We start from the raw sequence: 23,592 nt of genomic DNA, 5'->3' as shown, positions 1-23,592 counted from the left end.
TCTAAGGCTCCTCCCAGCTCTGACATTCCCTGTTCTAAGGCTCCTCCAGCTCTGACATTCCTGTTCTAAGCTCCTCCCAGCTCTGACATTCCCTGTTCTAAGCTCCCTCCCAGCTCTGACATTCCCTGTTCTAAGCAGCTCTCCATTCTGTTCTAAGCTCCTCCAGCTCTGACATTCCTGTCTAAGCCCTCCCAGCTCTGACATTCCATATTCTAAGCTTTCCTCCCACTCTGCATTTCTGTTCTAAGGCTCCTCCCAGCTCTGATATTCCCTGTTCTAAGGCTCCTCCCAGCTCTGACATTCCCTGTTCTAAGCTCCCTCCCAGCTCTGACATTCCCTGTTCTAAGCTCCCTCCCAGCTCTGACATTCCCTGTTCTAAGCTCCCTCCTAGCTCTGATATTCCCTGTTCTAAGCTCCCTCCCAGCTCTGACATTCCCTGTCCTAAGCCCCTCCCAGCTCTGACATTCCATATTCTAAGCTTTCCTCCCACTCCTGCATTCTGTTCTAAGGCTCCTCCCAGCTCTGATATTCCCTGTTCTAAGCTCCTCTCCAGCTCTGACATTCCCTGTTCTAAGCTCCTCCCAGCTCTGACATTCCCTGTTCTAAGCTCCCTCCCAGCTCTGACATTCCTGTTCTAAGCTCCCTCCTAGCTCTGATATTCCCTGTTCTAAGCTCCTCCCAGCTCTGACATTCCCTGTTCTAAGCTCCCTCCCAGCTCTGACATTCCATATTCTAAGCTTTCTCCCACCTCCTGCATTTTCTGTTCTAAGGCTCCTCCTAGCTCTGACATTCCCTGTTCTAAGCCCCTCCCAGCTCTGACATTCTCTGTTCTAAGCTCCCTCCCAGCTCTGACATTCCCTGTTCTAAGCTCCTCCCAGCTCTGACATTCCCTGTTCTAAGCTCCCTCCCAGCTCTGACATTCCCTGTTCTAAGCCCTCCCAGCTCTGACATTCCTGTTCTAAGCTCCTCCGAGCTCTGACATTCCATATTCTAAGCTTTCCTCCCACCTCCTGCATTTTCTGTTCTAAGGCTCCTCCCAGCTCTGACATTCCCTGTTCTAAGCTCCTCCCAGCTCTGACATTCCCTGTTCTAAGCTCCCTCCCAGCTCTGACATTCCCTGTTCTAAGGCTCCTTCCAGCTCTGACATTCCCTGTTCTAAGCTCCCTCCCAGCTCTGACATTCCCTGTTCTAAGCTCCTTCCAGCTCTGACATTCCCTGTTCTAAGCTCCCTCCCAGCTCTGACATTCCCTGTTCTAAGCTCCCTCCTAGCTCTGATATTCCCTGTTCTAAGCTCCCTCCCAGCTCTGACATTCCCTGTCCTAAGCCCCTCCCAGCTCTGACATTCCATATTCTAAGCTTTCTTCCCACCTCCTGCATTTTCTGTTCTAAGGTCACTTCCAGCTCTAATATTTTATGCTCTAAGATCTCATCCACTTTTGATATTCTTTGTGTTAAGGGCTCTCCCAGCTGACACTCTCTGTTCTAAGGACCACCTCTTCCCTCCTCCAGCTCTGACATGCTAGGATTCTATGAACAACTGAACAAATCCAAGCTAAACCACTCCCACTTTTATGCTCGCGCTCCCAAGACAACTCACTTCCCACGCGTGAAGCTATCACCAGACTGAGTGTGCAGCATCCCTCCACCCACAAGGCACCCAGACTTATTGTTTCCTGGCAGGTTTCCCCACCGGCGCCCCTGACAGATGCTGCTGCTGCTCAATGTCTACACGAGCACGTGTGCCCAGCCTGCCACGTGTCTAACTCCAGGCTTCACTGATCACTTGCCTCCCGGCCGGAGCCCACATTACTGATGGAAGCCGTGGCTTTTGTAAAATGGTAACCAAACATTCCTGTTTTGACCCCTTTTGGTCGTTAGCACAGGAAACAAGAATGAATCAGTTAATGCCGGGCAGCTGGCCTCAGTAACTCTTTGGAACACTCATAACTAGTAACTATTTATAACAGGAATAACTCGGTTACGCTAACACTAGCTCACATTCCTCAAGTGTTACAGTTTAAGTCCCTCTCCCTGTCAACAGCCATTTGAGGGAATGCTGTAGGAGGATTATTGTCTTCGTTTCTCAGAGAAGAGATAGAGGGTCAGAGAGGTGATTGACTTGACCACTGTTATGGACACTCAACCTAAGTTATTCTGCATCTTTTGGGTCTGCTGGTTTCTCTCCTGACTACCTTCATTTCCCACGGAGACCACAGGGGCTCAGAAATGTTGACTTAGATTCCTGCTACAAGATCAAGTGTGTCCGAGGACCACTCAGCAAAGTTCACTTGGTGGCTGAAGGACTCTGGGCTCCTTGTCTTCTGGCTCTGCCACAGTGAGGGACACTGGCCTACCGAGTAGCTCCTCCCCTGATTTTCATTTCCACATCACCAGTTGCTTATTGGACATTTCAATTATAGACATCTTCACTCAGTATATCTGCAATTGAACTCATTCTCTTCCCCCCAAATCCTCCCCTCCTCCAAATTTCCTTATTCCTATAGAAGGCACCGCCATCCCTCTAGTCTCCCAGGTTCACAGCTCTGGCGTTATCCTCAGCGCCTTCCTCTTTGCTGCCTCACGTGTTTAATCTGTTGCCGGATCTTTAAACCATCCCTCTAGCTGATTCTTCTCTCCACTCCCCTAGCTCCCATTGAGTTCAGGCTCTTATCTCACACAGACAGCCTCCTAATGAGTTCTGCTGCCTCAAGTCTGTGTCCATCCCATTCCATCCCTCACACTGTTGCCAAAGTCATTTTCCTTCTGTGTCGATCTGAACGTGTGAATCAATCAGCTCTAGTGGCTTCCTAGTTCGTCTGGGATAAAATAGAAATTTCTGTTGAGCTTTGAAAGCCCTTCAGAAGCTGGTCCCAGCCTGTCTTTCTATCCCCACTGGACATCTCTCCCCCTGCTGCACTCTGCAATCCCGTCAAGCTGGCCTTCTGTCTCTTCTTCATTCAGGACATGCCATCTCCAGGTTCCAAGCTTTTGTCCTGGCTGTTCCCCAAATCTGGAATGCACTCCTTTGTGACCTCTAAAGGTCCCTCTCCTTAGGATGAAGCTCAGACATCATCTTTGGATAGAGGCAGCTGGGTGGGATGGTGGACAGAGTGTTGGACTTGGAGTTGGGAAAACCCAAGTTCAAACATAGACATTGACTAGTTGTGTAGCCCTGGGAAAGTCATTTAACCTCTGTCTACCTCAGTTTCTTCATCTATAAAATGGGGCTGATCACAGCACCCACCTCCCGAGGCTGTTGTAAGGATCAAATGAGATGACATTTGTAAAGCGCTAACATAGAAAGTGCTATATAAATTCTAGCTCATTATTCTGTATGAAGCCTTTGCCACTCTCTCCAACTGCCTCGACTGCCTTGTATTTAACGACTTTGTATATATTTTTATTTATTCTATATCTATGCTGAATTGATTTAGATATGCATTTGTTATCTCTCCAGAGTAGGGATTGTCTCAGTCTTTGGACTTGTTGGCTCTTAAGGAGTATTAGTTGGATTGGTGGACTGATGGTCAAGTAAACTTAACTGATTGTCAGTAAAAGTGACCTTCACCCCCAGGGCCATCCATTTGGTCAGTGTTGAGGCCAGAGTCACCCTGATTAAGTGGGGAGAGCAGCTTTCCTTGATCATGGTGGGTGCCTAGTGAGGGGATGAAGAAGTTAATGAAGAAGCCTTGAACCTGGAGCCGAAGGACCTGGGTTCAATTCCTGCCGCCCTACCTACTTACTACCTGTATCATCATCAGCAAGTCACCTTCTCTTTTTGGGCCTCATTTTCCTCATCTGGTGAATGGGGGGATGGAGCCTCCGTCCCCTTAGCTGTAAAAGAAGGGAGGTGGCCTAGCTGGACTCTATGGGCCCTCTCAGCACTAAATCCTCTGGCCCTCCAATCCTGTAACCGCAAGCTCAATGCCTTTGCCACCACCCCAGATGCCCACTCTCCTTCTTTGGAGAGCTGTAGCAAAGCCAGTCTGTTTCTTACACAGTTGACTTTGGATTGGATTTTAATTGACCTGCCATCCCCAGGGCTTCCAGCAAGGGGGGCTGAATGAAACCAAGTGAATGGTTATGAAGTGAAGGACCCTCATTTGGGGGGCCATTTTTCTTGGCAGCCTCTAACCCAACCAAGGCTGGGATTCAAACTCCTGTTCAGCCTGGGCCCCAGGTACCAACTCAGCTGGGCTTCCTGTGCCCCCTTCCCCCACACTTCACGTGGTACTAAAACATCCTGGGGACAAAAAGCACACTTTCATTTACTAAAATTCTCCCATCAGCGTGGAAGTGAAATAAATAGGACACCTGGGACCCTCCTCCAGGGCTGGTTTTGGCTCCACTCAGGCTATTTCCAGCCACAAATCACAGATCACTCCTTTTATGGGGGGGAGGGTGGGAGGAAAATCCCCAGGGCCCTACTAACTCGTCCTTTCCCTTTATAACTTCAGGCTAATGTGGCAGGGAACCCTAGGCCCAGTCAAAAGCCATTATACTCCCAATGATTAATCTGGGCCAGTTCTTCCAATACTTATGACAGTGAAGTTCCCAATTAGCCCCATACTCAATGGCATAGTTGAAGGCATTCACTGGCACTTGGAGAGTTTCAGGTTATTGCGTGTGTGTGTGTGTGTGTGTGTGTGTGTGTGTGTGTGTGTGTGTGTAGGAAGGATGCAGAGGGTGTCCGGTTCTACCTCATAAGGGCTTCTGGGACCTCTGCTGGGCAAAAAGACTCTTTCCTCTGGGCCATATGGCTTTTAGAGGAGAGGAATTTGAGTTAACATAATAATAATAACAACAGTAAACAACATTTCAAGAGCCCAAGGTCTTCAGAGCATTTAAACATATGTTATTTCATCTGAGCCTTACAACAATCTCTCCTCCTCCTCATCTCTGCCTCCCGGCTTCCTTGGCTTCCTTCAAGACTTAGTTCAAACTTGACCTTTGGCTGGAGGCCTCTGGAGCCCCCCACCCTCACCCAGTGCCCTCTTTCTGAATTCCCTCCCCTTTGCACTGTATACCTGTTTTATGTACACAGCCGTTCACGTGTTATCTCCTGAGTAAGAAAATGAACTCTGTAAGGATTGACGCCATTTTTTTTTTTGCCTTTCTTTGTGCAGCGCATCTCTAGACCTTAGCACGTGTGCCTGACAGTAGTAAGAGTTTAACAAATACTTACTGACTGGATGACAGTCTGGAGAATCAGTTTCCTCATTTGTCACAATATCAGGAAGCTAACACCTATAGTATTGTCAATAAAATGTGAGCTACTTGAGGGCGGGAACTGTGTTTTTGCCCTTTCTTTGAATCCCCAGTGCCTGGAACCTAGTAGGTGCTTAATAAATGCTTGTTGAATGTCAACAACTCGGTGAAGTAGGTGCTATTATGATCCCCATTTTACAAATGAGGAAACTGAGGCAGACAGGGTCACCCAGGGTCGCCCAGCTCATAAGTATATGAGGTTATAGGACTAGCACTCTACCTGCCAACATACTTGTTCCGTCATTTTCAGTTGTGTCTGAGTCGTCATGAGCCCATTTGGGGTTTTCACGGCAAAGATCCTGGAGTAGATTGCCATTTCCTTCTCTAGCTCATTTTACTGATGAGGAAACTGAAGCAAACTGGGTGAAGTGACTTGCCCAGGGTCACACAGCTAGAAAATGTCTGAGGCCAGATTTAAACTCAAGAAGAATGGAGTTTACTTTGTTAGAAAGCAGACTTACTTTCCTTCATTGCATTTTGCTTGGTTAATGTTAAAACCAATGCATTTCCTAGGCTTCTACCAATGGAAGTCCAAGGCAGGTCCACAGCTGGTAGAACCCTCAGCCCCAAGATGGGTACCTAGGAGGGAACTGCATTTGTACTGTGCATGCTGGGAAGTGCCTGGTGCCAGGCATGGTGAGGTTACCTGGAAGATGGGGTATTTCACATAATTGATCTCAATGCATGTGCTGTCATTTGTTGGTTTGGTGGACAGGAGTGCCTTGAATCTAGACAAGAAAGAAAACAGAGAGAAAAAAAAATGAATGAAAAACATGACCAATCAGAAACCTGGCCTCTTCTGATCATTTGCTCAATGTGCTGGTTCCTTTTCATGCTAATAACTGGAAACACAAGAGGTAATACACCAGAATGGATAGAGGACACGGCTTGTTATCAGGAAGACCTGGGTTCAAATCTCACTTTGGATCTCTACTCTCTGAATGAGCCTGGCTGAGAAGTCAAAGACCTCTTTGGGCCTCTAGGATTAATCTATGAAGTCATAGGTTGGTGGTGATTGGTGGAAAGGGGATTGTTCTCACAGCTGGAATTCCTGCCCTGATGAGATCATTGATCGTTTTATATATATATATGTATATATGTATATATATATATATATATATATATATATATATATATATATATATATATATATATATATATATGTATGTATGTATATGCATGAGTCATTCTCTTCCTATTATGTCTCATTTGTGCCCCAACCACGGAGTGCCCCCAAAAGTCTTAGGGCAGCTTTAAGCTTAAGCAGACTTTTGGGACAGCCTGCATTTGACAATGCACACTGAGGGCATGAAAGGTGGACTGGTCTTGAGTCGGTCAATTAGCTTCTCCAGCTCAGACTTGGGAAAGAACCCACTGCACTGAGGACTACAGAACTTGCCATGTGACAACGAGTTGGAGGAATAGAAGGGTGTCATGCTTGTCTTCAAATGTAAAATGAAGGGAGTGGACGAGATGGCTCCTGCCTCTCTAGGCATCCCTTGCTCCCCTCTGCACCTGCTCTTTCAGAACTTGGCTTAATATGGGAAAACAAATTCAAAGAATCTCTCAGTTGGAGGAGACCTTGGAGGCCATTAGTCCAACCCTTAACTAAATGAAATTCTGTTTTATAATGTCCATGAATTAGTGGATATGCAGCCTTTGCTTGAAGACTTTCAATGAACTATTTTAAATACTATTCCAAGTTTGAAGTATGTGACTTCTGCAATATTAGATGAATTAGGGGCAGCTGGGTGGTGCAATGGATAGAGTGCTGGGCCTGAAGTCAGGAAGACTCATCTTCCTGAGTTTGAATCTGGCCTCACACACTGACTAGCTGTGTGACCCTGGGAAAGTCACTTCACTCTGTTTGCCTCAGTTTCCTCATCTGTAAAATGAGCTGGAGAAGGAAATGGCCAACCACTCCAGTATTTCTGCCAAGAAAAGCCCAAATGAGAGCATGAAGAGTCAGACATAACTGAAAAATGACTGAAAATTAAATAAATCATTTAATCTACCTGTACCTCAGCTTCCTCATCTGCAAAATAATGACATTGGACTAGATGACCTCTAAGGTCTCTTCTGGCTCTGAATCTATAATAAATAATTTCATGTCCTTGGACCTCAGTTTCTTCATATGTAAAATGGAGTGGACAAGATGGCCTCTGACTTTCTAGGCATCCCTTGTTTCCCTTTTCACCAGCTCTTTCAGAACTTGACTTAAAATTGGCCTTCCCTGGTTCCTTGGATCATGGGATTTGGGGCCAGAGAAGACCTCCCTTGATTTACAGATAAACTGAGGATTAGAGGGGTCACGTAACTTGCCTAACGTCACAATGCACATTCCTTTGGCTTCAAATCCAGTGTTCTTGTCTTTACAGCCTGCTACTTCTATGACTCTACTTGTCCCAGACATCAGAGCCGGGAGTAGTATGGGGAAGTTGCTGATGGGCAGATTTTAACTTAGTGTAAGGAAAGACTTGCTAATGAATAAAGTTTTCCTAAAATGGAATGAACTGCTTTAGGTGGTGATGGCTTCCCCCATCTTTGGAGGTCTGCAAGCAAAGACTAAACAATCACCTGTCAAGGATAAATATTCCAAAAGAATACTGACTCACATCAGAAGACCTGAGTTCAACTCCCATCTCTGACACTTACTACCTGTGTAGCGAGTAGAGTAAGTCACTTAGATCCTCTGTGCCTCAGTTTCCTCAATTGTAAAATGAGGGGGGTTGGCCTCAACGGCCTCTGAGAGCCCTTCCTACTCTGAAGTTCTGTGGCATCCTAGTATTTTATTGGAGTCTCTTCACGGTGCCATAAGGTTGTCACATCCTCTCTCTTCTCCCACTATGTCTTAGTCTGTTCAGGACCTAGTCAGGTTCTGAATTTTCAGATATATCTCCTGTTGAATCTGCAGAAGGAGCAAGAAGAAGAGAAGGGACCAAACTCTTAGACAGAGGTTCCATCCATCAGACTCCTGCTCTGATTGATGGAGAACAAATGAAAATTGGATTTAGAAAAGTCAGATCCAAGTCTTGGACGTTCAGAATGGGTAAAGCCCATCCGGCACCAGAAATGTAGAGGTAGAAGGGACCTTGGAGGTTCAATCCCAATTCTTATGCTTAACACCCATGTGACTTGGAACAAGTCATTTGAACTCTATGGGCTTTATCTGTAAACCATTGGAAAGAACAGATGAGTAAACTGAGGTCCAGATAGACTTTGTTTCAGAGATATCACACAGTAGGAGGAAAGGTAGGATTTGAACGCAGATCCTCTAACTACAAATCAATTCCCTTCTCTGTCTCTACCTATCTCCCTTTCTCCCTTCCCCTGCATTCCCCTGGGTTCTATTCCAGGAACCATGTGAAAATTTTAATGTCCAGTAAAATTTCCCTAGCATTTGGACTAGTTCCATGATGTGTGAGTTGAATTAGTGAGAAATCTGTCTGTCTGTCTATCTATCTATCTATCTATCTATCTATCTATCTATCTATCTATCTAATCTTTCTCTCTCCCTCCTTCTCTCCCTCCCTCCCTTCCATTTCTTTTGCCTCCATTTCCTGTTCTGACTTTCCTTCCCTAAAGTTTTTTTTTTTAATGTTTTGTTCCCCCCTACATTGCTGACACTTTCTAATGACTGGGATTGAATCCCTATGATGACACTCCCTTCCCTCCCCCACACATCATCAAGTCTTTTTTTAAAAAAAAAATAAGGCTGTACAGTTAAGCAAAATCAATCTGCACACTGACCATATCCGGCAATGCATGCCTCATTCCACTCCCATAGTCCACTACCTCTGTGTTCAGAATGGGAGGCATGCCTCTTTCCACTGGCATTCAGAAGGCTGATCCCTTGAGCATGGGTCCTCAATTCTCTCACTTGCTAAGTGATCCATGAAACTCCTCTCACCCCCTTTTACTTTCTGGGAATGGTGAATAGTTGCAGTCCCAGTCTCTGCAGTGACCATGACTGACTTCCAAGATGAGACCGAGCACTTACCTGGGAGATGCAGTAAACAACAATACTTTGTGTGCATAAAATGGTCTCCCCTCCACCAGGAAGGTAACATCAGACATCTCTTTATTGTTGAGAAAGTGAGGATCTAGAAAGAAAGAAAAGGAACAGGGGAGAGGCTTTAGTCCAGAGTAGGGGGAAGATTTACTTCCTGAATTACATATCATTGCTGATGGGGAAAATGGGGCTTATGGGATTGGTCTCTGAAGCCACAGATTGCCATCTGGGTTAGGAAACAGCTCAGTCAAAGGTAAACCCAAGCCATTAAGACGGATTGTTTCATATGAAGCCTTGAATGATTTATTCTCTGCCAGAGGGCAGGCATGCCATATCTCCTTTGAATACTCACCTAGAGTCAGAACCCAGTTGGTTTTGAGTTTTGAAAGGTAAACATCTCTCCCATCACCCTCTTCCGTAAGAACGTCACTCAGTCTCCTGTTTGTTTCTCATAGGATCATAGCTCTAATAGCGCTAGCTGATAGCTAGAATTTATATAACATTTTAAGGTGTGCAAATCATTTTACAACTATTATCTTATTTGATTCTCACAAACCACCAAGGTAGGAGCTATTATTATCCTCGTTACACACATGAGGAAACTGAGGCAGAAAGAATAAGTGCTTTGCCTAGTATCACACAGCTAATAGGTGTTTAAGGCTGGATCTGAGCTCAGGTCTTCTTGACTCCAGGCCCAGCACTCTTAACTAGATGAGAGCTAGAAGGGGGCACCAGACACCATCATGTCCAAGCCCTGCTTTTCTAGATGAGAAAATTAAGGCGGATTAGATTGCCATAAAGCATCTTTTATTTTCAGATCAATGAGTCCTAGGTTATGTCTTCCTTGTAGACATGAAAATGACCATACGGGATAGGCCGAGCTAGTCAAGACATTCCATAGGATATTCTTTGCAGGTGAAAATTTTCCTAAGGATATGCTTACAGAAGTAGGTGGGCATATTTCCTTCCCTTCCTCCCCCCTCCATCTGATTTCCCTCCTCTCTATTTTCAAGTTGCAAGGCAGCTTCTGGGGAGTAACTTACCTAGACGAGATGTCTGCTTACGCTTTATCTCCACCAGTTTGGGGATGGGATAAGGTCCGTAACAGTGAGTGAAGATGACACACAGCTGTTGACTGATCACTTCATTCTGAGGAAGAGAAACAAGAACTCTTGAGAGCTGGAGGATTCCAAGGGCCTGTCCTAAGCTGTCTATCACAATTTCAGAGTCTCCGCACTCAGTGTTAAGGAAAGTGAAGTCTTGAGTGCGGGCTGGGGGAAACCTCTTTTCCCTCAGAAATGTTACTGAGTCTTCTGTAGGGAACTGAACTTGGCATTAAAACTTCTTTCTCATCCCAGTGGGACACAGACTGACTTTTCTGAGCTGTCCCTGTTCTATTTTAGTAAACCTCATTGCCAAGAGGTCTCTGGGACAAGAGGTATGATTACTGGGGACCTGATGCCCTAGTAAGTCACACTCTCTTGTTCTGTTTACTTAATGTCCATTAGAAAGAAGGTTTTTGTGGGTCACAGCAGAGAAAATCAAGCTTAGTTTCTAAATGTAACCACCTTTAATGCTTTAGCTCATGGGTTTCAGCAAACAGGGCTTCCCCATTCAATAACAGCAGATGATTGCTCCTGGCACAATGACGAGGGTCTCTTTGAATAAGACATGAATAACCACAAGTTCAGGGCCCTTGATAGCTAAAACATGGGAATGAGGTGCTCGCAGCTGCCAGTGATCTTTGGGGAGCTCAGGCATTTCACAACATGGTGGTGACACAAAAAGCACTGTTGGAAGACCTGGGTTTAAATCCCAGCTCTGTCACCCATCACCTGTGTGACCTGGGGTACCTTAACCTCTTGGACCTAAGTATAAAATCTATAAAGTGAGAGGATTGGGGCAGATGGCTTCTGAGGTCTCTTCTATCTCTAAGTCCTATGATCCTTAGAAAGGGGACAAGTTACTGAAATTGCTATCCTAAAGTATAGGCATCTCTCTCTCTCTCTTTTTTTTTTTTTGTAGGCAATTGGGGTTAAGTGACTTGCCCAGGGTCACACGGCTAGCAACATGACAAATGTTTGGTCTGAGACAAGATTTGAACTCAGGTCCTCCTGACTTCAGGGCCGGTGCTCTATCCACTGCGCCATCTAGCTGCCCCAGGCATCTCTCAATAATTCAGGGACTGATTAGCCAGGGTCTAGATTATTCAGACCCTTTCCTTCTGTCTCCTCCTTCTGTTCCTTCTCTCTGTTTTTTTTCCCCTTCACTTCCTCTTTCTCTCTTTCTCCACTATTCTACTGACCACTTTTTGGACATATTTGAACATATTCACTGCTAGAATGTAAGGCTCTTAAGGGCTGGGATTGTTGCATTTCTGTCCTTGCATCCTCAGAACCTTGGACAGTGCTTGGCATTTATTACATGCTTGGTGAGCTGATTGTCATTTCTGTTCATTGATCTTCCCAGTGAGTAGACAGAGAAAGCCTCCTATGTAAGGCCTTTCCTGATCACCTCTTTCCCCTCCCAGGTTCTAGGATCTCCCCTGTAGAATTATCATGTCTATTTTTGGGACCAGGTCTGTCATTTCTTAGACGTAGTGAACTCTTTATGGGTAAACTCCATCTTGGTACCTGCTTCACAATTCATGGTCTTAAAGAATTGCCCTGGGCACCAAAAGGTTGAGTGACTTGCCCAGGGCCAAACAGCCAGTATGTGACCTGAACCCAGATTTTCCTGATGTGGAGGCCAGCTCTCTGTCCACTACAGCACACTGCCTCCCACCTGGTATTTATTCTGCATATATTTGGGTGCATGTTATTTCTAGATAGAATGTAAGCTCCTTGAAGTGCCTGTTTCATTTTGACCTTTGAGTCCCTGGTGACTGACACATAGTAGGTGCTTTGAGAGATGATTGCTGACTGACTGCTAGAATGCTGGGAGCTGGAAGAGACTGCAATAACCTTGTGACACCAACCCCTCATTCTAAAGATGACCAAAGTAAGTCTCAGGGAGGATGGAATGACTTGTTGAGAGCAGTGGTGGAACCAGAACTAGAACCCAGGCTTCCTGGTTCCCAGCCTGGGTTCTCTCCCCTGTACTACTTCAGTCTCCCACTAGACTTGCCCTGAATTTCTTCCGGTCCTCCTTCTCAGGGTTCCTGTTTTTGTAAGTATGCCCATTCAGGTGCTGTACTTGCTCATTTCAGTTAGTCACTTTCCCCTTAATAAAACAGAAGCCACTTGAGGACAGGCACAGTTTTGTATTTTTTCTCCTTTGTTTTCTTAGGCCATGGCACAGAGAGGCAGCTTAAGAAATATTTGTTGAATGAAAATTAGTGGCCTCCCTAACTAATTCTGTCTAAGCTTAAAGTGAATTGCCTCTGTAGGTAAAAGGCATGTATGTAATTAGCACCAGTTAATAGTTTTGGGAGGGAGGCCTTGGACTATGGCAGCCATAGATTGTCCTCCCAAATGGATTTTGTCGGCTCTGGACCAAGGCCTTCTTGTAGCCACCTGGAATTCATCAGAACTAGCACTTCTGTTTCTGCCTGGGCAAGAAGCCAACTGTGTCCTTAGAGAGGTGGGTTCAGGCACAGATGTGTCAGAGTGACCAAAATGGCAGCTTCAGAAGCCAGCCTCTAGCCCTAGAAAGGAGCTGGGAAAAGGGCAGGACTACGACAGCCATGCAGTTGCCACCATTAGCTCTACTTGAATCTCCTGAGGGCTCAGCCAGCTGACTCAACTGGTGGGGCCAAAGAACTGTGGGATCACGTTCTAACAAGCCCAGCTGTTGGGACAGAGCACTCTGTTAGTAATGGTTAGTGGCACGCGGCCATGCTGTACCTGGCGTTCCATCTGCACGTGGAGAATGAAGGGTGCACATGTATAGAGAAGGACTCTGGTCCATGGGCCTCTTAACTGCATAGATATAGAGAAGGACTTGAGAGGAAGGAAGGCTCATCTGAGATTACCAGAATACTGCTCTCCAGTGGGACAATGTGCTACTATTCCTGTCCTTTAATTTAATTTAATTTAATTCAATTTGATTCAATATTTATGAAGGTATAGTGGAAAGAGAGCTGGCCTTGGAGTCAGGGAGATCTGGGTTCAAGTTTTGCTTCATATACACAGTTGGGATGTGATTATGGGCAAACCATTCAACTACTCTCTGCTACGGCCAACTTTCCAGGCCTAGATGTTGGAGCTAATTCCACCGAGGGAAATTCCACATCAGAACTGTTCAATGCTGATGAAATGCCAGGAACACAGAAAGAGTGACAGATAGTGAAGAAGACGACAGAGATAATAAAGACGATGGAGATGAGAACCGAGAGGAAAGAAGAGGAAGAGGGAGGAAGGGGGGAAAAGATCAGGAGGAGAATGAGAAGAATGGAGGAGGAGGTAGGAGGAGAATGAAAATGAAGAGAAAAAACAAGAATGGAGGAGAAAGGAAGAAGAGGAAGAAGGAGATAAGAAGACACGCACAAGGTTCACTGTCTCAAGTGCTGGACATATAAAGACAGAAATAAGATAGAACTGCCCACAAATAGCTTAAATTCTATGACAGGGATGCAACATGTACATAGATAAGAAAGCGGTGACTAAGCTGGGCTTTGAAGGCATCCAGGGATCCTGAGATACGGGTATCAGGAGGGGATGCGTTCTAGATACAAGGACCCATCTGTGTGAAAGAACGAAGGCAGGAGGCAGCGTGTCACGCAGAGGGAACAGTGAGCTGGCCAGTCCGGCTGCATGCAGGGGAGTTATGGGAGATAAGACTGGGAAGGCAGGTGGGAGCCAGGCTGTGGAGGGCTTTAAATGCAGCTGCTGATCTTGTTTGTCGTCCCTAGAGGCAATGGGAGCTGTTGGAGGTTTTAAACAGGGCCAGCACATTCTGTGGACTCACGCGGGTTACGATTTTCCCAAGATCTGAGGACCTCAGGATAGTTCGGAGGGAAGACTGTCAGAAAGCAGAGGTCTACAACAGATATTCTCCTAAAGTCTCTCAGCCCTAGGATCCTATTCTGCAGTTATCTGGAAGGGGATATGGGCCCCCCCATTTCACAGCTGGAAAAGTTGAGGCCTAAAAAAGCTGAAGGAGAGAGAGACTGGATCAGTCCCTGACGAGATCACATTTTTCAGCTTTGGAAGACAGAGCCAGGCATCCGTGAATATTTGAGCTCATCAGTACGGGTTCTCTCTCATTTAGTCCGTGTTCATTCTCATCCCATGTGACTCTTGTCCTTTTCTTTCCCTACAGCTTTCTGATTTACTCCACCTCTATCAGGGAGACCTTTTTTCTGTCTTTGATTATTGTTTGAATATGCCCTTGGACCATCCAGCTCGTGGCCCTTGCCCCCCTTCCTGGCTTCATGCATCCTTAATAGCATCTTTTACATCATTTCTAGAACACGAATCATCTTGGCTAACATGCTCCATCTTACTTATACCCATGGTGTGGTCTTTCCATTGTCCACTGGGGTTTTTTTTTGTCATTCTTTTTCATCAGTGTCAGTGAAGTTGATAATCTCATTTCCCATGAGCCACTTTGGAATTCTCATTTACTCCTTCCCAATAAGGTCATTGCTAGTAGGGATCATTTCATTCTTTGGAATTGTATCCCCCATATCTAGCACAGTGACTGGCACACATTAGGTGTTTAATAAATGCTTGTTGCTTGATTGAAATCACAGGATTTCAGAGGTAGAAGGGGCTTCATTGGCCATTGAATCCAACAAGGACCTGAATAGGAATTCCCTTTGTAACAACCTCTGACATGTGACTCCCCATCCTTTATCTGAAGACCTCTACTGTGGGGGAGCCCACTACCTCCCAAGGCACCGCATTCCATTTGGAGCCAGCTTCTCATTGCAGACACCACAGTTTTCAAATATTTGAAGACAGCTTTTATGTAATTTTTTTTTTGTGAGGCAATTGGGGTTAAGTAACTTGCCGAGGGTCACAGAGCTAGTGAGTGTTATGTGTCTGAGGCCAGATTTGAACTCAGGTCCTCCTGACTCCAGGGCCGGTGCTCTATCCACTGCACCACCTAGCTGCCCCCTCTTACATCACTTCTTTTCTCGGTTAAGCATCCCTGGTTCTTTAGACTGATCCTCATCATATGACCATGAGGTTCTTTGTTCTTCTGGGTGCCCTTTTCCAGATACTTTAAGTTGTAAGGGCCCTTAGAAGTTGTTTAAGCCGTGCAGAGCATGAGATAAAGTTTTGGACTTGGTGTCGAGAACCTGGGTTCAAATCCTACCTCTGAGCCTTATTAGCTGTGTGACACAGGACAAATCACTTATTCTCTCTCAGCCTCTCTTTTCTCATACATAAGATGATGGGGGTTTGGACTCCATGGCCTTTAAGATGTCTTTCAGCTCTAAATCTCCTATGCTCTGAGCCCAAGTGCAGTGCCCAACATACAGTCAGTGCTTAATAAATGCTGTTGACGCTCCCTGTCCTCTCTTCTAATCCACTCATTTTATAGATAAGGGAACTGAGGCCAGAGAGGAGAAGCCCTTTACCCAAAGTCACAAAGGTAGCAAGCAGAGGCTGAGAAAGGGCCACATATCAAGTCAATAGCATTTACTGGGTATCTACTAGGTGCCAGGCACTGTGCCAAGCATGTGATCATAGGATCACAGATTTGGAATTGGAAAGGACGTTAGAGGCCGCTGCATCCAACCTCCCATCATTTTACATACAATAATATTGAGGCCCATGGACTGGAGATCCATGTGTAATCCATGGTTGAATCTGTGCCAGTTTCATAGGATTATAGATTTAGAGCTGGGAGGGGCCATAGGAGCTGGTGAGTCCAACCCCTTCATTTTATTGATGATCTGTGGCCAAATCACCTGGTTGCAGTGGCTATCTGAGAAGCTGGAACCCTACAAAGCCAGCCATTTTCCTACCAGGTGCACAGCAGCATTTGTGGGGAGCTGTGTGGCCACCATGTTCTCCTTGGACATCTAGGTCCAACAGGGAGCCCAACCCCCTTCCATCCATACCTTGCTTGCCTTCAGGATCTCAAACATCAGTGGCAGGCCTTGGGTAATGAGCTCCTCTGTGTACTCCTCTTCTTGGATAGATTTAAACTCTTTTAATAAACACTGGATCAATGGCCTCCGATGCTGCTGGAAAGAGACCCTCAAAGACTCCAGCCACGTATGCAAAGTCCACGGCACTCCTACAGGGGTGACGAGGGAGACAGTGGAGAACAGGAAAGGAAGACAAAAACAACCACAAGGAAATTTGATTTTGAGCTGAAGCTTGCTGGCCCAAGATGTCATAGAATTATAACCAATTAATCCGTGAGTGTTTACTAAGTGCCTATTATGGGCTAGGTACTATGCTAAGTGTTAGGGATACAAAGAAAAACCAGAAACAGTACCTCCAGCTTACTTGTACTGGGACGAAGAAAAAAACAATTCAAAACCAGTCCCTGCCCTCAAGGAGCTTACATTCTAATGAGGGAGGCAAAATGGACATAAATAAAAATGAGAGAAAGTGTGACTTAGTGGATAGAGTGCTTGACTCGGAGTCAGAAAGGTCTGGGTTTCAATCTTGCCTTAGATAATCACAGCCTGTATGTTGTTACTGAGTTGTTTCAGCCATATTTGACTCTCTGTGACCCCATTTGGGGATTTGGGGGCACATATACTAGAATAGTTTGCCACATCCTTCTCCAGCTCATTTTACAAATGAGGAAACTGAGGCAAACAGGGTTAAGTGATTTACTCAGGGTCACATAGCTCGTAAGTGTCTGAGGCCAGATCTGAATTCATGAAGATGAGTCTTCCTGACTCCAGGCTCAGCACTCTATCCACTGTGCCATCCAGCTACCCATTGCCTATATAACCCTGGACGTATCACTAACCCCTCTGGGTCTCAGTTTCCTTATCTGTTAAATGAGTTGGCTGGGTTTGGTGACTTCTAGGATCCCTTCCAACCCTAAATCTGTTAGCCTATGATTTTTAAGTCATGAAACCAGGGTGGCATTCTGCATTATCATGCAATCTACCTGAGTGAGGTAGTGTGCCTGATGGAAAGTGCATCCACCTTAGAGTCAGAGTACCTGGGTTTGAATTCTGCTTCAGAGACTCATTGCCTGTGTAATCCCGGGCAGTCAGTCAATCAACATTAATTAAGCACCTACTATGTGTCAGGCACTGTGCTAAGCACTGGGGATACAAAAAGAGGCAAAAGACAGTCCCTGTCCTCAAAGACAGTTGTTTCATCTCTCTTGGCATTAGTTTCCTCTTCTGTAAAATCTAGATAATAATATTTAGGCTCATAGGTTTATTGATTTAGAGCCAAAAGGGTCTTTGAAGACCTTTGAGTCCAAACTCAAAGGAGGAGGATGAGGCAGAGTGGTTGTGACTTGCTAGGGCTGAATGGCTGGTAAGTCTCTCAGTCCAGGTCTTCATGCTAGGAATGCCCTCTTGGCTCCACCACACTGCCCAATCCCAGAGAAGGCAAGTCAAGAACTTTGCAAACTTTAATTTTTTTTAAATTTTAATTTTTTTTTAAGGCAATGGGGGTTAAGTGACTTGCCGAGGGTCACACAGCTAGTAAGTGTCAAGTGTTTGGTCTGAGGCCAGATTTGAACTCAGGTCCTCCTGACTTCAGGGCCTGTGCTCTATCCACTGCGCCACCTAGCTGCCTCTACTTTGCAAACTTTAAAGGACCGTATGAATGTAAGCTACTATTAACGACTGGTCTCCTGCTCAGTGCTCCGATATCTGACTATCATTCATCCCCACAGTAACAGTATCCTTGTGTCCATCCCCATCAGTCCATACCCGGAGGAGGGAACTCCCTTTACTAACAAAGACTGCTCCCTGTGCTGAAACTTACAGTCTTCTAGAGAGGGTTAGGTGACTTGCCCAGAGAACAGCAGCCAATTGGGTCTCCCTGATTCCATTAATGTCCCCTAACTTTCCCATTCATGTGATTATAGTTAATATTATATAGCATGGATGCATAGATTGATAGTGTCAATGTATATTATAGTTCACCACTAGACCCAGTGGGGAAGTGCTAGCTGTCTCCAAGTAACTGAAAGGCTGTCATGTAGAAGAGGGGTGAACCTTGTTCTGCTGGGCCCCAGAGGGCAAGACAAGAAGCCCTGGGTGGAAGCTGGACCACTGAACAAGAGAGGCAGGCTGTCACATTGAAGGAACTTCCCACCAATGAGCTGTCCCAAAGGAGAGGGGGCTGCCTCTACCGAGTTTCCTCTTGTTTGAGATATTCAGGCACAGAGAGGGAGAACTTGAGTTGACGTTGCTTTGGGTATATGGCAGGGGAGCATCTTGTCCTAATGTAGGCTGGTCACTCATGTCTCTCATGACAGTGAGATTCTGGGATCTCCACATAGCTGCCCCTCTCTGAGTTAATCAGCCCACTGTCCTCCCATGTGTCATTTCTCCTTCTGGGCCCAGGAAGAGCTAAGAGCACAAAGCATGGACTCCAATATGGCTTCTGCTCTAAACTTGCTGTGTGATCTTTGGGTAGTCACTGTTCTTCTCTGGTACCCTCCCCCGAAAAGTGAGGGGCTTGGACAGGCTTCTCCGTAAGTCTCTTCCAACTCCAGGAAGAGAAATCTTCCAATTTCCTGGTGGTCACAGAGAGAATGAGATTGTTGTGGGAGGTGACCCCTGAAACTCATTCCTGACATGGAAGCCTACTTGTGACGAGGCCCAGAGACCTGATCATGTATGGAACACAGCTAATGGGTCATTTAGCTAGGACACGGCAGGCTTGAAGAGGTAGTGTGTGTGTGTGTGTGTGTGTGTGTGTGTGTGTGGTGTGTGTGTGTGACCACGAATGTTCCCACAGGAGTCTGAAGGGTGGAACCCATTTTCCTCCCTTCTCCCTCATCCAGAACGTTTCTATAATCCAACATCCTACATTGCATCCTCCCCCTCCCCAACCGCAACAGAACCCTCTCAAGCATCTGATCATTGCAATTTCCCTTTCCCCACAATCCGCCTATGATTTAAGGGCACAGATGGGAGGGAGCATCTCACACGAAGCTGCCTATTTGGATCTAAGTCGCATAATCATGCAAAATGAGTTCTCCATGCAAGTGCATGTAGCTTCTCATATATTAAACTGCAGCGGGGGGGGGGGGAAGAGAGAGAGAGAGAGAGAGAGAGAGAGAGAGAGAGAGAGAGAGAGAGAGAGAGACACACACACACACACACACACACAGACAGAGAGAGAGGAGAGAGAGGAAAGCGAGAGAGAGAGAGAGAGAGAGACACACACACACACACACACACACAGAGACAGAGAGAGAGGAGAGAGAGAGCAGAGAGAGAGAGAGAGAGAAGAGAGAGAGAGAGAGAGAAGCAGAGAGAGAGAGAGACACAGAGAGAGAGAGAGACACACACACACACACACACACACAGAGACAGAGAGAGAGGAGAGAGAGGAAAGCGAGAGAGAGAGAGAGAGAGAGAGAGAGAGAGAGAGCGAGAGAGAGAGAGAGACACACACACACACACACACACAGAGACAGAGAGAGAGGAGAGAGAGGAAAGCGAGAGAGAGAGAGAGAGGAGAGAGAGACACAGAGAGAGAGAGAGAGAGAGAGACACACACACACACACAGAGACAGAGAGAGAGAGAGAGACAGAGAGACAGAGAGAGAGAGAGACAGAGAGAGAGAGAGAAGAGAGGAAAGTGAGAGAAAGAGAGAGAGGAAAGAGAGAGAAGAGAGAGAGAGAGAGAGACAGAGACAGAGACAGAGACAGAGAGACAGATAGACAGAGAGACAGAAGAGAGAGAGAGAGAGAGGAGAGGAGAGTTTTTGAAGGGGCACAACTTGCCACAGTACATTTTTTAAAAAAAGAAAAAAACCAGAAATCTTGACAAGCTTGCTCAGCTCACATCCATTAGGCAACACCCTTCTCTTGGGCTGTGAGGCTGTATTTCCCACTTTCTTGGTCTGCTGGTTTCTGATGTTTCCAATTTCTATCTTTGGGTTGGAGGCAGACATGCTCATAAGCCTGGCTGGTCTCAGTGGCCTCATTTTATTCCCTCATACACTAGATGGAGATGTATTATGAACTGTCGTAGGCAGGAGCCATCCCCCCTCACCTGACCTTTTCTACCATGAGGGTGAAAAAGGTGGGAATCAGTGAAGCTACTGTTATCCCCTCTGCCCGCCACCAGCCAATCGTGGGGTCGGATGAGGGAAGAAATGGCCCAGGAGATGTTTTCTGATGATTAGAGGATGAGGTGGTTTTTTTTTCTCTTGGCGCTGTCATGCTGGTGATTAGGAGGAGCTGACAGAATTGATGTCCTTGCCTGGGCTAGGCTGCTTCCATCCTCAGACAAGCCTTCTGTAGGCTCGTCAAAGGCCGGTGCATGTGCTCCAGCCAAGAGGGCCTGGCCCCTGGGAGGCACTGGACTGGGAATAGACCAGCCCTAGGGAGGCCAGGGCAGGGACAGGGAAGGGAAAGCAGGACTGACCTATGCTCCTTATGTCAATTGTGACATCCACGTAGCCATGTTCAGCGCTGTGATACATGGCCTCTTTTAGGGCCTTCAGTTTGGCCTTGCTGTTGCGGCTGGCGCACAGGGGGGGGGCGGGGCTGTCTCCGCCAAGTCAGTGCCCTCGGCCAAAATCTCCTCCAGGGATAGGACGTCATTCTTCTCCTTCTCTGGCTGAGCAAGAAGTTTGCGGAACACATTCCTGTCAATCACAAGCCCAAGAGAGAGGAAGATACTCAGAGAAGGGGCCTGCTGTACTGGGAGGTGGGGGAGGGGCAGAGGAGGCGGGGGAGGGGGCCTCCTGCCCCCTGCCATTGAAACAATAGCCTCGAACACCTGGATGGGGCTGATTCTGGCAACGGGCTCTGAGGGCTAGATCGACGATGTCTCCTCCTGGGGAGAATGGTCCCATTGAACGAATTCAGAACACTGAAGGTAAGTGATTTCTCCTAAGCCTGGAAACCTACACCTAAGAGGCCAGGGTCTCTAAGTGTTATCTTCTACTCCCTTCCAAAGGAATTTGACTTGCAAGACTGCTAAGTGCTTGAAATTCCATTTGGGAAACTTTAAAATGGATGCCCACATACATTAGGGTAAAAGTGACTGGTCCTTCCATTTTTCTATTATTATTATTATTTTTAAAAGGCTCCATCTTCTTCACAGCAGCTGATGTGAGCTGCTGCGGCTAAAACATGCAAAGGGGATTTCTTCCTGCTGGCTAATGCTGGAGCTAGTGGTGTGGTCAGTGTCAGAAAGAGTAAAAGCAGGGCCACCAAGGGGATTGTCCAATGGACCATCTCGGTCTATAGAAGGCTGACTTTTGGTTGAAAGCTGCTGGAGATGTCTACGGTCTGGGTAGGAGGGGGGAAGAAGTCCCTGACATTGTTTCTCAGTGCTCCATGAACGCCTGGAGTCTGGTGTCAATGACTCGTCCTAGCCTACCTGTGTCCGTGGGCTGCAGCCTGGCTGAAAGAATTCATATCGCCCTGTGAGGTTGGAGAAATGCCATTCCTGTACATTGTTCCTATCATTGGATCGGCTCCTCGCTCCAACAGCAAACTAACCAGTTCAAAATTTCCTGCAAGCCCAGAGAAGGGTGTGTTTTTATCGAAGAAGATGAACACAGCATCCTACGCACATCCAACTTCAGTGGGGGGGGGTGCGGGAAAGGGGAGACGTGACCCTCCCATCACGAGAAAGAAACCCCCTTCTTCCTTACCTACGGCGGCAGCCAGCTGCAAAGGTGTTTCCGAATAGTTCTCCTCCCCGTGGTCTAAAGAGCCTTCTACTTTGGCCCCAGCATCTAGCAAGAGCTGTGGAAGGAAAGTGGATGTTTAGAAATGCTTAGAATTTCTCAAGAGCTGATACACTCCAAAGCTCTGAAGACCCCGGGTCATTCAGTAGCCTTGGATGAATTGACCACGGCAAAAATGGAACACAGAATCCTAGATCCAGAACTGGAGGGGACCTCAGGGGCCTCCTCATTTTACAGAGAAGGAAACTAAGGCTCAGGGAGATAAATGCCTAACCGAAGGTCAGACAGTAAGTAGCAGAGATATGTGAAATGTTGACTCCTTTTCAAATACACCATTCCCCTTGTCCCAGAATAGGACCTGCCAATAATTGTGCCAAAGAAGATAAATAAAGGCCATTCTATTCTCTTCTAGCAGTACACTCTACTCATAACCAGAGTGACCACAAACTGGCCCAAGAAGGAGCCATGTGGTTATCTTGGAGCTGGAACGGACTTTAGAGATCATCTAGTCCTTCCCCCTCTAGTGTGAGGGTCTTAGGACTTTCTGTAACATTCCTGATGTGGATGGGGCCGAAAGAACCCTGCCCTGGGGGGGGTCTTAGGAGAATTGTGCTTAGCCTTGGCTCTGCCATTTTGTTCTCCTTGAGCTAAGTCACCTCCTTGTTTTTAATTCTTGATTTCTTTATCCATAAAAAAGTGGGTGATGGGGTCTGGAACTAGATTAGGGTTCTTAACCCAGGCCCAATTCATGAATTTATTTTTAAAATATTTTGATAACTATTTCATTGGAATTGATTTCCTCTTTAGTCCTCTGTATTTTATTTTATGCATTTCAAAACATGATTTTGAGAACCAGTCAATATAGGTTTCACCTATATAGGTTTCACCTGTATCAAAGGGGTCTAGGACACAAAAAAGTTAAGAACCTCTGGGCTTAGATGGTCATTAAATTCTTCTGGAGCTCTGACACTCTTGGGATGTCTAAGGACAACTTTTCAAATAATTACATTAAATGAATTATCCTGCAAAAAGTTTTACCTGGTTACCATCCCAGCCTCCCTTTCCTAATTTTTTTTTTGGGTGTGGTGGTGGGGAAGACATGCGACTTCACTGATTATAAGGAAGTCTCAGTGTGGAAACTCTCTTTACTAGTGGAGATCAGCAACTGTTCTCCAACTTAGATAGCTGCAGAGGATACTTCAAGGTTAAGTGACTTGCCCAGGATCCAGCAGCCAATATGTCAGATGGTGAATTTGAGCCCAGGTCTTCCTGAATCCAGAGCTGGCCCCCTCTCCATGATTCCAGCTGTGTGCTACTGTTCTTTTGGGTTGGGACCTACTCATTGGAGTAGGGAACTTTTGGTGAAGAAACTCTCTTGACCAATTCAACTTCTGCAACCTATACAGAATCTCAGATAACTGTCTGGGGTAAGAAGAGGTGGGACTTACAGCCAGGTATTCTTGATCCCAAGGCCAGATGTTTATCCACTATGCCACATTGCCCCACACATACCCAGGAGAGTTCTTTCTTTTCCATTTGGAGTAGATGTT

At 46.2% G+C, this 23,592-nt stretch overlaps 1 protein-coding gene across 1 annotated transcript in view; it reads right to left on the bottom strand.

Annotated features, from left to right (window-relative positions):
* ABTB3 (ankyrin repeat and BTB domain containing 3) overlaps positions 1-23,592 on the bottom strand; it is a 325,861-nt gene that overhangs the window by 13,056 nt on the left and 289,213 nt on the right. Inside the window, 8 exon segments of the mRNA XM_020982442.2 lie at positions 5,915-5,996; positions 9,269-9,371; positions 10,324-10,429; positions 16,296-16,474; positions 20,767-20,881; positions 20,884-20,989; positions 21,730-21,865; positions 22,007-22,100. Of these exon segments, the coding sequence (XP_020838101.1) occupies positions 5,915-5,996; positions 9,269-9,371; positions 10,324-10,429; positions 16,296-16,474; positions 20,767-20,881; positions 20,884-20,989; positions 21,730-21,865; positions 22,007-22,100 (921 nt within the window).

Source organism: Phascolarctos cinereus, unplaced genomic scaffold, assembly GCF_003287225.1.
Source record: "Phascolarctos cinereus isolate Bilbo 61053 unplaced genomic scaffold, phaCin_HiC Scaffold_1;HRSCAF=81, whole genome shotgun sequence".
NCBI classification, from domain to species: domain Eukaryota; kingdom Metazoa; phylum Chordata; class Mammalia; order Diprotodontia; family Phascolarctidae; genus Phascolarctos; species Phascolarctos cinereus.
Note: the sequence above shows the minus strand (reverse complement) of the source record. Positions and strands in the feature narration are given on the sequence as shown.